This window comes from Microtus oregoni, unplaced genomic scaffold, assembly GCF_018167655.1.
Source record: "Microtus oregoni isolate MIOR12 unplaced genomic scaffold, Mior012 000062F_ref0000492, whole genome shotgun sequence".
In the NCBI taxonomy this organism is placed as follows: Eukaryota; Metazoa; Chordata; class Mammalia; order Rodentia; family Cricetidae; genus Microtus; species Microtus oregoni.
The window spans coordinates 4,774,793-4,788,113 of NW_024543872.1; the positions used below are offsets into that span (position 1 = coordinate 4,774,793).

At 53.4% G+C, this 13,321-nt stretch overlaps 1 protein-coding gene across 1 annotated transcript; it reads right to left on the reverse strand.

The window, feature by feature from the left end:
* Positions 1-375: 375 nt before the first annotated feature.
* On the reverse strand, positions 376-12,717 carry Aqp1 (aquaporin 1 (Colton blood group)). The gene is made up of 4 exons (XM_041640368.1): positions 12,261-12,717; positions 3,390-3,554; positions 3,037-3,117; positions 376-2,282 (listed from the first exon to the last, which is right to left on the reverse strand). The coding sequence occupies exons 1-4, from the start codon at positions 12,642-12,644 to the stop codon at positions 2,103-2,105; spliced, it is 810 nt and encodes a 269-aa protein (XP_041496302.1). The 5' UTR covers positions 12,645-12,717; the 3' UTR covers positions 376-2,102.
* Positions 12,718-13,321: the final 604 nt, after the last annotated feature.

Here is a 13,321-nt window from a genome sequence, read left to right on the forward strand (position 1 = left end):
AGGGGTAACGAGAATACAACCTCAACCCTACTTTCCCTAACCCTTCCATCCTCCAGAACCCAGAATGTCTCCTGTAACTCCGTTTAAAGTGGCTCCAATTTGTCCTTCACTTCTCCGTAGTTGTCCCAAGATCGCCACATTCTCAGTAGTCTTCCTGCTAAGGGCAAGACCCTGTGACCCCTCGGGCCTGTCCTGTAGCTCTACGCATTCTCTTAGGACACAAGGGCGTCTGTCATCTTCCCAGACTGGGTGGCATAACAGTGAGACAAATCCCCTCACAGACCAGGATGGGGATTGCATCTTTTGGGGGGGATGCAATAACAACAAAGCAAAAAAAAAAAAAAAAAAAAAAAAAAAAAACACAGGAAGGCTGGATGACCTTACAAGTCATTGTCCTTTATTTTCTTACCATAAGATAAAATTTCAATTGCAAAGAAACATACACAGAGCAGACAGATGTGGGGTCCTTGATCATTGTAGCCAGAACCAGGTGGGATGGGTCCACCCCGCCCCCTCTAACATAGTCTCTCATCACCACCCATGACCCTTAGCCATTACCCAGGCAGAAACTGAGAAGCTGGAGGTGAGAGGAGTCCACGTCGTTGACCAGGGAGCGGCCAAACATGACCTTGGCTGTTAAGATTGACCCAATATGATCTAGTTGGGCACATGGGTTCTCAGTGTCTTTATCTGTTAAGTGGGCTATGGTGCCTGCTAGGGAGTGGAGATGAGGCTGTAACCATAGGCCTTCTGACTGTCCTGCTGTTCCTAAGCACCTGAAGAATGTGCCTATCTGTTTATGTTCACAACAAGGTTAAGGGCACAGTGGTGGAGCCACTCTGGCCTGATGGGATTGGATGGACTAGCCTAAAGAGCTGAATTTAGGATGTCAGCCCCTGGGCTGCCTGTGCTCTGACCTGTCCTTGGGCTGCAGCAGAAGATGCCTCATCAGGTCCATAAAGAAAGAAGACTGTGCCTAGGGTCCCATAGTGAGCCTGTTGAGGTTGTCCAGAACACAGACAGCCAGGAGCTCATCAACCAGGGCGGGAGTGACCTCCTTGATTATGGTGTGAGCTAGGGCACCCAAGGCCCTGCATGCCCAGTGTGGGTGTCTGTCCCAGGATTTCTCCATGTCCAGCTGCTTCCGTCCTTAGACGGTGATACTTAGCTCAACGCTCTTTAATAAACACATCCCCTGAATCTACACTGCATGGGGGCCTGGAGGACTGAAAAAAACTATCCGGTTAGGGCCATACTAGATGGGCAGACCAACTAGAGCTCGATAATTGAGCGGGAGCTCTTCCTCCACCACAAAATGTCCTTCATTCTGCTACCGCAGACCGACCTAAAGAAGGCCTCTTTGGGTGACAGGCATTTCCAGCACCCCAAACCACATCTCTGCTTCATAGCTCATCCACATGTGCTCATGAGCTGTGGATGTTGGGAAAGAGCTCAGGCCAGGTAGACAGAGCATGCTGTCTAGACTGTTCCTTCTAGAACCTGTGGTATGTCCCCTCTTATGGGTCCCCATAGCGGTTCCTTCCTTGCCACTTGACAGATGTGGTCACTGAAGCCCCAGCACACAGGGACAATTTCAAGGTCCTATAGTGAGTCTAAGAGGAAGGGCCCTAAAGGTAAGATAGACCAAAGGTAAAAGTTTTAGGGGACCTCCTCTCCCTCCAAGTTTGGGGACAAGATGCCTACTCAAAGAAGGCCAAGGTCAAAGGCACAAAGCAACAATGGCAGGATTCCAGGCACCTAAGGTGGGTGACTTGCTGGGCAACTTTGGGATGAGGGGGACTTTCTAGCACACTCTGAGGGGACACCTAGCAAGCGGGTCCCTCCCTTTCACTCCTCCATGGTGTCAATGGAATGAGGTGCTGAGTTGATAAATCTTGGTCCCCAGGAAGCTCTGAGACCAGGAAATAGAAAGAAAGACATTGATATTGCTGCCCCAGACGAGGCAGGACCACTCAGGTCAGGCAGGTCTCGGGGAGTGACTTTGGTCAGCCTGTCAGAGTGTCTACAATAGGATTTAAGCCCTCCCCTCCCTCCACCCATCCCTGCCCCACCCCCATATGGATGCCTAGGCCAAGCCTCCTCTATTTGGGCTTCATCTCCACCCTAGAGTTGATGTCATCAGCATCCAGGTCATAGTCCTCCACCTGGCCACTGGTCCACACCTTCATGCGGTCTGTGAGGTCGCTGCTGCGAGGGGCCAGGATGAAGTCATAGATCAGCACTGCCAGGGCACCCCCGATGAATGGCCCCACCCAGAAAATCTAGGAAAGAAGCATGAGAGTTTAGGGGACAGCTGGCCTCATCATCCCTTCTCCCCTTGGGGATCTCGCCAAATCGGTCTTGAGTCAGAAGCAGATAGACCAGACTCTTACTTTCTGATTCCTGGGTTCCCCAGAGTGGGTCCAGACCAGGGTATGTAGTAGAGATACATCCTGGCCTCTGTACCCAGCTGTTGGTATCTCTGTAGCACCTCACTTCTTAAGATGGCTACTACTCCCTTCCCCCAGCCTTGGAAAGTTCCCAGCGATGGGCTAGTGTAATAGAAGGGTGGCCAGGAGCACACAGACCAACGGTAATTAGAGCTAAAACCTACGCAATGTCTCCTCTGCTCAGAGCTCTGTTTGCAGACATGGGTCCTCTCCTGATCCTAAAAAGCCTGGGAGAGCCAACTCTCCTAAGCCCACTTCATTCATAGCCTGGGAAACCAAGGCACAAAGCCTTCCTGAGGTTGCTAAAAGCACAGGTGGCAGAGCCAAGATTCCAAGCCCACTCTCCAACATATTGTTAGGACAATGGGGGAAGAGCACTGGCCAGGGCTGTAGGCTTGAGCTACCAGAGTGGAGCCTAAACAGAAATCTTATCAGGATGCAAACACCCTTCTTCATCTCAGGATTTGATTTCTTGATTTCCTTTGCCCTACGTATCTCCCAAAATCTTTGTGAAAGGAAGATAGGCCTCAAGGGTGGGGGTAGAGTTTGCTTCCACCATGTGCCTGGCTGCCCCAGGGTCACTTACCCAGTGGTTTGAGAAGTTGCGGGTGAGCACAGCAGAGCCAAATGATCGGGCAGGGTTGATACCACAGCCGGTGTAGTCGATCTGGAAGGGGGCATATAAAGAACAGGAATGTAAAGAAAGTGGCAAGGAGACCAGGGAGAGAGTGCAGAGAAGGGGACAATCAACCCCAGTTGAGTAAGGGGCATGATTAGAAGTCCTTGGGTCCTTTTCCTGGCACCCAAAGCAGCTCTGTCATCCCCTACCCATGGTGGAAGTTCCATCCAGGGTACCACAAATACCACACTAGCCCTTCTCACCAGCTGCTTTGACCCTGATCCCTACCGTGGCTTTCACTTAGGAATTCCCCTACTCACCGCCAGCAGGTGTCCCAGGGCCACAGAGAAGCCAATGGCAAGAGGAGCTGAGCCACCTAAGTCACGGCGCCTCCGGTCAGTGGTGGCCAGCACACACAGCACCAGCTGCAGAGTGCCAATGATCTCAATGCCCAGACCCTGGCCAGAGTTCACACCTCGAGCCAGCTGCAAAGGAGAGAAGCAAGAAGGCCCAGTGAGTGGGGTAGGGGGGCGATTGTAATGAGAACCCCAGAGCACTAGGTCCGGGCACCAACAGACAACCTTCAACCCCTTCCTAGCTTTTCACTCAGTTTCTCACTGTGTGTACCCAGAGGGGCCAGACATACACAGCAGTTAACGAAGATCAGTCCTCATCCCCTTCGACACCTGTTGATCCTCTAGCTTGATCCCTTGTCCTGTCTAGACCCTGCATCCCTCTGCTCGGAGGCCCAGGGTGAAGCAGGGCCTCCTTGTTGGCTACATGGAGTGCTCATATAGGTGAGAGGTGCTTCTCAGACACAAGAGGTGGTCAGGGACATCCACAGGAGAAGAGAAGCATAGACAGGAGGAGCCAAGTGGATGTCGTTTCACCCTTTCAAGTCCAAAGCCTTTCCTATCTCCACTCCCTTTGCCCCCCTGCATCTCCTCTCTTCCCTCTTTTCTCTCCTGGTCCCCGCCCTGCCTTCCCCTCTCTTTGGCTCCACGGGCCCCACCACCGTAGTCTGGCTGCCCCTGTGCCTACACCACTTTTGGAAACATGACTCATGGAAAAAGAAGGGAACGAGAACGGCCACGAAGTCACTGGAGCCCTACCATCTCTGCAGCTGCAGTGAGAAGACCCACAGGGGAGCTGGGCCACGTTGGTGAACACACCGGCATGTTCTGCCTTCAGTCTGCCTCCCAGGAGGCATGGCTGGGCCCCAGCAAGCTCACACGAAAGGCTCACTTCCAGTTTCCCAACTGAGTGGTGGTATCTCCAAGGCCACCAGGCATTCTATGGGGTATAGGTGGGAGGCACACCTCCACTTCTTGAGGGGTTTTCCCAGTTCGGCCCTGAGGCCCTCTCACAAGAACAATTCTCTTCCCGCCTTTGTCTGCAGTGCTGGCTCCCAGAGAATGACTCACATCCCCTGGGCTGCCTTGAAGCCCCAGCTTTGGGCCTTTCCTGACCAACCCCAAAGCTATGTGTGCCCCCCCCAAAGCCCTGTGAGCCTTCTGGGGCAATGCCTGTTTATCACCTCACTGTTAAGTCAGGCAATCGAGGCAGAACCCAGTGCTCAGGTTCTTACTCTTCTGCTTGTTGGCACCACAAACCTGGTTCTCTCTGGGCCTTAGCTTCTCCATCTGCAAAATGGGTTCAAGGTCTCAGCTCTGTCTAGACTCTAGAGCCTCCAGAAGACTCAAGGGTCCCGGGTCTGTCTCAGGCATTTGGTGAAGGTGGCAGAAGCAAGAACTATCGGGAGGTAGAGATGGGTGAGGGATAGCTCGGCTGTCTGGCAGAGCATACCTAAGGCTGGGAAGGCTTGATGGAGGAAGGACTAGAAGCCCAGGATGGCTAATTCCACTTCACAGTCTGGAAGGCTGTGACCCTCATTTAAATTCATGGCTTCTCTCTCTCCATCTCTTCTCTCTGGGGATGGCCTAATTGCTAGCTGGCAGAAGTCCTGAGATGAGCACTTCCTCACCAATTAATGGAGCTGTCCCTAAGTCTCCTGCTCAGATCCAACCACCACCCTGCCCTTCTCACAGATGTAGCCAGAGCCAGTCCATCTTTTCTCCTGCTTCTTAACCACGGCCGATCCCAGGCCATACCCCAGGTACCACTGTCTACACAAAGCAGAGCGGGCGGCTCCAGGCCCAGAGGTCTGAGTCTTCAGGAGGCCTGGGAACTCCAGAAGGTACCTACTCTTGTCTGCCAAAAGCCACAATAATACTGGCAGCCTTTCCCTTCCAAAGCCCACATCTACCACCATTCCCAGCAGTCACCAGCTCCCCCACCCACCTCCCGTCTCAGCTGCTAATCACAACTGTTCTCCACTGCCTAATGCACTTCAACTTACATCTGAGAAAACGTAAGAGGGTCAGAAACGATAAAGGTCTGCAGAAACTCCACGTCCAGGAAAGAGAAGGTTAGAAACGTCAAACCGTAGCGATCACATACAGTCCATTATCTTTCAAACAACCGCTTTAATAGTGCCAACCCCGGTTGCTGCCGTTTGTCACTGGCAAGGATCCAGGTCAGCACATGCGTGCAGAGTTTTGCCTGGATTTTCACTGGTTAACATTGCAACTGCAGCACTGAGTTTTCTGAGTGGCGGACCAGGCCACGCAGCTCTTGGGAAGCATCTGAAAGCTCCCTATTGGACCCAGGCAAGCTCACGGCTTAAGCCACCGTTCAGACACACCAACTCTGAGCCTTCTATGGGAGTTGGCTTCGTTCTGCTCCCATCTGCCACACCCTCATGGAATCACCTGAGTAGCTGAGCATCACGGAGAAGAGGAATCCACCTGCCACCCAGCTGGGTGTTTGTCCCTCCTAACCTGGGAGCCTGAGTGGGTCTCTGCAAACCTCCACGGGGAAGCTCGTTGTGCAGTACAAAATGGGTTGAAAGTGCACATTTTCCAGAACTTCCAACCTCTGTGTGGCAGCTGATTTCAACAAAGCTCTTAGAGAGAAGGGCCCATGCTTTTGCTGTTTAGCTGGGAGAGGATCGGCCGACCAGTGACCTTTGAGACTCACATATGGAAGGACAGGAGCACCTATGCTCAAGGAGGAGGCAGTAAGGCCAGGACCCTCTCCCCAGGCTCACAGGCTAATGTGCTGGTTACCAGGGCACCAGGCCGCTGGCTACCAAGGGACCGGGCTGTTCCCAACTTGGAATGGGTTGCTGGCAGGAGGTGTGTGTGTCCCAGGCCAGGATCGCCCTTTCCATGACATGCTACCTGAACCCTCCCTGCCACTTGTAGGCAGCCTACCGGGAAAACTCACTAAGTCCTAGGCACAGGGCCCTGATTGCCCCTGTGCCCCACCCTTGGGGAGCTGCAGAGTCCAGAGCTGGGCCTGGCTGAGGCTCTGCTCTCAAGGAACGACTTAAGAGACAGGGCTGTCTGCCCACCCCCACTGTTTCCAGTACTTGGCACTGGTCCGCCAGGGAACAGTGGGCCCCACCTTGTCACCCTACAGCCAGAACTTACATGTGTGCCTGTCTCAGGGTACAGCTGCATGGGTTTGTGGACCACCGTCAGCTGTGTCTGCAAGTGGCATTTGTGCTTTTCGTTCCTTCTCTTTTATTAGACCTTAACAGGTTTGTTACAGAATAATTAAATGCTCTAAGAACTATAAAAATTTTTAGACCTATAGGCAGAAAGAAGAAATTGCTTAGACTAAAAAGTAAATTATTTAAAAATGGAAAGTTACAAGAATTGGATCAAGCTAGTCCCAAAGTGAATGTTTTTCAGCAACCCTCCCCTTAGGAAATGATAGAATGAGGCGGTCCGAAAGCCTAATAACATACACAGGCGAGAATCCAGACACTTAACTAGCTGTACTTGATTAAAGAAAAGGAGGGAAAACCCTCGCCTTGGGATTAGAGGCTTGTCAGTCTTTTGAAGTTTCTGAGGGAAATTTAAACAAGCCAATAGGGTCCTGGCCAAGTACTCCTAAGCGGAGCCTGACATTCGCTGTGACTCAAGACACCACGTTGGGCATGCTCTGCGGAGCAGGGAGCTCTGCACGGCACGAAGTCCCAGATGTTTGCTGTGTGTTTGCACTGGTGTGTCTGCTGGCGTTTCTGAGTGCGTCACTGTGTCCCTCCTCGGGCTTCACACCCACAGGGGTGGTGCCACTACGAGCTGGAGAAGGGGGGGAAGTGGCCGAGGGAGCGACCCCTCGAGTAAGAAAGCAGCTGGCCTCAAAGGCCTTTTATTTGCGCCCAGAACCATTTTGTCTTTCTGACAAGAAACAATACACAAAGCAATGGTTTCCAACTTCCTCTTTTCCTTTTCCTTACCACAGGCCAGGGAGAGGAAGGGGCTCCTGAGAGGAGCCTTCCCTGCCTGGGCCCCCAGATCCAGGCAGTGTCGAGCCCATGCTCTGTGCCCCATGTCATGTATGTGCATGGCTGTGTACATGATTGTGCAGTATATGTGCACTTTGGAGGGTGGGGAGGCAGATTTAAAACACGGTCCTACCCTGACATTACCCACCGTATGACCTTGACAAGGATCCACACCTTCGTTGGGTCTCAGTTTTCCCAACTGTAGAATGGGGACATTGGCCTAGACTCCAGCCCCAGGTGGTCTTCAGATTTCTTCTTGCCTGAAATCAGGTAGTGTCTCTCTAGCCAGCGTCTAGAGACCTAAGTACAAGTCTCCATTCTCGGTGTGGCACAAGGCCTGTGTCACAAACACTCTTGCCCATCTCCACTGTACCTCCACACAGCCAGGCTCTGCTGGAGTAGCTGCCTTGTCAGATGGGTCCAACCTACATATTTCTAGAGACAGGAGCTCATCTGTTTAGAGGAAACTGCTTCCTGAGTTTAAACCAAACAAACAACAAAATCTTCTTTATACAGAGCAGAATCTCCCCTCTGGAAAGGCTTGACTGAGCTTTCAGATCCCTGAAGGGCTAATCATGCCTGCCCATTGTCTTTGGTCTGTGGGCTTTAGTCTCAGTCTCAAGGATGCTGAGGAACATGAGTATGGATAACTTCCTGCTCATTCTGCCAGGTACCATCCTACTGTGGCAGAGAGACCTCTCTAGTCTCCAGGAAAAGGTCCAGACAGAGGAGTCCCTGGTCACCATGGAACCTCAAGGACATGTTCCCGCTCAGATCTGCAAGTAAGAGGCTCAAGTTTCAACCATTCCGAGTTCTAAGCTGCTTCTAAATGGTGGGAACAGGAGTGACCAGGACCTGAGTTCCTAGGGAACCACTGTGATCAAGAATTTAAGGTTGTTCTGCCACCATGAATGGCTTCCCAGACACACAGCAGGGTGGGGTGGGGGGGGGTATTGCGATCTGCCTGGAAAGGCTTGATGGGTTGCAGGTGAGGACACCCTGAGTGGCGCCCTAGAGAGAGAGAATAAACTGTGAAGGGGCTTCCAGATGAACTGCTAGGAGCTGCTCAGGCTAGAGAGGGGAGCACCGGGGCAGAAGGGCTGAGGTGTGGTGGGGTGGGGTGACCTGGGGTGGGAGCAGTTTTTCTCAGACTCCACCTGCATAGACCTTCATGGAGTACACTCTTTCAGATACGTGTTCCAGGCAGACCCTGATTTGGGACAAGTGGTCCACACTAGCTGCGCTGCTCAGCAGATGCTGTTGGAGGACCCGGCCTCGGCATTTTTGCGAGAAGGAATGTCTACCCTGCCACAAAGGCTCCACCTCTCCACACTCTTCCCTTGCCCCCTCGCTCCTAGGTTCTGGCTGGAAACAGTAATTACAGGTCCCAGCTTTGCTATACACCCCGTCTCCAGCTCTGTCCCTGGCCACGCTGGACTGGCCCAAGGCATTGGAAACTCACATCTACTTAGCATAGTTCACTCCTAAGTCCCGGGGGAGGCAGTGGGGGGGGGGGGCTCAACCTGGGGAGGCCTATTGGTAGGAAAGGCCCTCTCTCCTCATTTTCTGAGGAAGCTAACCCCTAAGAAACTAGAAGAGTGAGAACTTAAAACCAAGAGCTATACCATCTGGCAGAGCAGGTGGAAGCGTTTCCAAGCCTTTGGGTCCTTGGACCCAAATGAATAGGACTAAGAATGGCCCTGAAGAGACTAGTTGTGCCCTCTGCCTGTATCCCCAGGTGGCGAGACGGAGAGGCTTGGGGAACACAGTCCTCTCCAGACGTACTTAGATACCAGCTCCTACCGCTTCTGGGGTCCAGCCTCCCATCATGATCCCAGCCTGCCCAAACTCAGTGACCACCTCTAGATCATGGCCTCCCTTGCCCTTTGCTTGAGCTCTGCCCAGCAGCCCCTTCTCAGTCCGCACGTGGGTTCTTACAAGATCACCTCCCTACAGTTCTCCTGGCCCTCCCATCCTTCCAGTTCAAAAGTTCCCTGGCCCGCCCTGACACTTCTTATCTCACCTGCCTCCTGCGCAGTATCTCGGGCAGCTGTGCTGCTTATCTGGCTCCAAGCCCATGAGCTGCCCAGTGTGGGGAGCCTGGCTGACCCAACTTTACCCTCAGCACCCAACAGCCCCAGTCATTTCTGCAGGACGAGGGCCAGAGAGGGGTAAGAATGAAAACAGCCAGAATGCCAGGACTCTAAGGCCCCAGCATCCTCTACTTTCCAAAGATAGCCACACCCTTTTATATCCTGTTCATGGTTCATAGGTGGGAATCAGGGACATCTCAGTCTCATCAATTGCATGGAGCAACACAAGGTGCAGGTGGCTGACCCTGGGCAGGGAACCTCAGAGCCTCCAACCAAGAGTGAAAATTAGGCTTCAGGTCTTTAACCCAGAAGGCACCAATGGGATTATAGGAGGTCCGTGGTCTCTCTCTTGGGCGTTTCCTGACTTAGTCAGGAGAGAGTTGTCCCCACCATGTCCCCTGGGGACACCCCCTGACTCACCCAACCACTTCCTGCCACTTTTCTCTCTATTTTCTTTGAAAATCTCCATGCCAACAACTCACCCCACCCAGGTTTTGGCAGCGGGGTGGGAGTAAGAGCAGAGGAGCAGTGAGAGCCTTCCCCTGGAATGCAGAGGAAGGGATTGCCACCTGTTCCATTGTCTGCTTGTCCCTCTAAGGCATTGAGACCACCCTCAGTCCCGCCAGGTCCAGGAGCTAGTGCCTGAGAAGAGCTATTTGGCTGGGGGACAGACTGTATGCCAAAAGTCCATGGTTTGGGTGGCTAGTAAGAGTCCCACCACATATTGGTCCCCTCATATTTCACTGCCACTGGGGAGGTCCTCTTAGCCACGCCCTTCTCAGGTAGGTAATTAGCTCCAGCCAACAATATAAGTTGGTAGTATGTGGGTTGCAGAAATGTCACCAGAACCTAGCCCCCATCTCAAACCTCAGGATACTCGGCTCCAAGAAGACTCAGTGGTTAACAGCAAACAGGACTTCGGGCTAGGGTGCCTGTCCCCAAGCTGTCCCCACACAAGCCTGGCCCTCCTTCTCCTTCAGTTGTATCCTGCCTGACACAAATACTGGGGTAACTCTGGAAAATGGAGGGGGCTGCAGAAACTGAAGTGGGGTGTAGCCAGATTCAGGTGCCTCTGAAGCAATCACATTCTGCCTCTGCCTTGGATGACATATTAGAGAATGCAAAGCCTTTGCCAGCAAGGGCAGAGGTCTTGCCTGTCACTTGACTTGGAAGGGACAAGAGTTAGGAGTCTCCACCACCTGTTTCCCACAGGGGCCCTTCATTGCCTCTGTCCCCCCAGCCCCCAGCTCAGTGGGAACTTGAGCCTTCTCAGAGGAATTCAGCAAGGCACCTAGTCCTGCTCCTATTGGAGAGACTGGAGTCTAGAGGGACACAGTCTATCTAATTCTGCTCCCTGCGCCTACTGTAGCCAAGTTTTCTCCAACTAAAGTCTAAACTCCAGCCACAGGGCTAATCTTCAATCTCCAGTTGAGCAGAGGTTGACTTAAAAGCATGATCCTGAGGTGTCACTGTGACACAGACGTGCTCATCCCTGCAGCGGGGCCACATCAGCTGCCCTCTGCACCAGACTTTCACCTCCCTCCCTGTCTGCATCTCCTGCACTTGAACTTCGGCTGGGAAATGAGAGGAGTCTACTCATCCATAACCATCCAACTGACAGGAGCCCCCAGACCACTTCCTTGCCCCTGTCCCCATGCACCTGCCCTGCCGAGGTCCAGCCAGCTTCGTTTCTCTGGGGCTGGTTCCTCTACTCTGCCTTTAGTCTCTGTCTCTGGTGAGGGATTCCAGCCTATTCCCGCCTGAGACATCCGCCACCCTTACTCAGACACTCCTACTAAACTGGTCCCCATTAAACCCAAGTGCACTCGGCATAGGCACTGAGCTAAGAAGATGGGAAAGGTCTGTGGCCAGGCAGCCACCATCAGGGCCAGCCACTTAGCAGTTATTTTGAACAGCTGCCACGCAGTTGTCAGCATCTGCTTATCATCCAAGTCAGGAACGATGGGCACAAGTGGTTACACACTCGCAAATGCACCATCAACTTGAAAGTAGCTTACACAAGTTCAGGACCCGTGTATACACGTGCACAGCTCCACTCCCACCTCCACACACAACAAGCGGGCATGGCACACCATTCAGTGGCCAAGGACTGAAGAGCTGAGCCCTTCTCCTGAACTGTTATCTAGAAAACTCTCCCGACAACTCCTCAAGTTTGTCTGATTATTGGGGACAGAGGAATGAAAGAGAGCTGTCTCCTGACCTTCTGGGAAAGCTGACTTGGGGAACTGAGTGTGGACCTAGAAGCCCAGGCAACTTCATAAGGGGCTCATGCTCAGATACTTGCAAAAGTGGGTTTAAACATGATATGTATCTGGAGAAAGTGGACTTGGGACAGTAGGTAGAGGTTGCCTAGGGCACAGGACTGCCAAGGAGGTAAGTGGCTTCTCAGGTAGAACAGAGGAGGGCCAAGAAACTTTAGTGGAGGGGTGGAGAAATGCTGGCACACAGCTAGCTGCCCCCTCAGTTCATTCCTGGCAGTAGATACTCTGCAGGGGACTTTGGCACAACCGTTAGTGACTAGCTCACCCATGCCCACAGCACCTGGCAGCAAACAAACCCTGCAGCATACTGGGTTCCAGCCCCAGCACTCGGCATGACCCCAGCGACCCTCATCATCCTCTCTGTTCCTCAGTGTCCCCATTGTGCACAAGGCAAATGGAGCCAATGCCCTCTCTGTGTCCTCCTACCTAGCTCTCCCAAGCCTGAAACACCCCACTCACCTCATTGCGGCCAAGGGAGTTCTCAGGTAGGGAGGAGGTGATGCCCGAGAGGATGGCAGTGGCGACGATGGCCCCCACACACTGGGCAATCATGTACATGACAGCCCGGAGGATGCTGATCTGACAACTGAGCAGGAGCCCCAGTGTGACAGCTGGGTTGAGGTGAGCACCACTGATGTGACCCACACTTTGGGCCAGAGTGGCAATGCTCAGACCAAAAGCCAGAGACACCTTCACGTTGTCCTGGACCAGTGTCTGGTTCCTCTCCAGTGGGTAATTGAAGCCTAGGGCAGAGCCGATGCTGATGAAGACGAAGAGGGTCATGGCCAGGAACTCGGCCACCACAGCCCTCCAGAAGATCTTCTTCTTGAATTCACTGGCCATGCTGGCAGGGGTACGACTTAACTGCTGGATGCCTGGTGCTCGACTCCCTCCAAGAGCTGAGCCACAGCCTGGGCTGGGCCTATTTATAGGGCTGGGTGGCGGGGGGAGCACAAAGGGAGGAAGGGCCTCTCCTTGCTCCTGTCCCGCCCCACACCACACGGGCCTCCTCTCTGCGATGGATGCAGACAGGGCTCTGCTGTCTGCCTGCCAACTTTTCTCCTTCCTCCTCTCCCCCTCCTGCCCTCCCTTGCTCCCTCCACCCGCCTCAGCCCTCAGCCCTGCCCAGCCTGAGGAGGCAGGCAGGAGGCAGCCGTTGCTCTAATAGGCTTTGGGAAATTCTTCCAAGCTGGCCCTTCTCAGGGGGCCAGAGAAATCCAGGTGTCCCCGCCCAGCCTGGAAAGCTCAAGGGTGCCTGAGGGCAGAGCCAGGCACTCTAGAGAGGGTGGGGAGTAGGAGTTGACTGGACTCTCAGGATGGACGTTGCCCTCCCTGGAGGTGGCACCCAAACCCGCCTGCCTGTCCCATCCCACTCTGCGCAGTTACTAATCTGAAGTCCTCAGGCTCAGGGATCTGAGAGCAAGCCTGGCCTCAGTCCTGGCCTGAGCCGAGGGGCTGCATGTCACTTTGGGGATGTTCCCTCAGCACCCAGGCCTCAGTTGATTGGGGTTGAGAAGCTT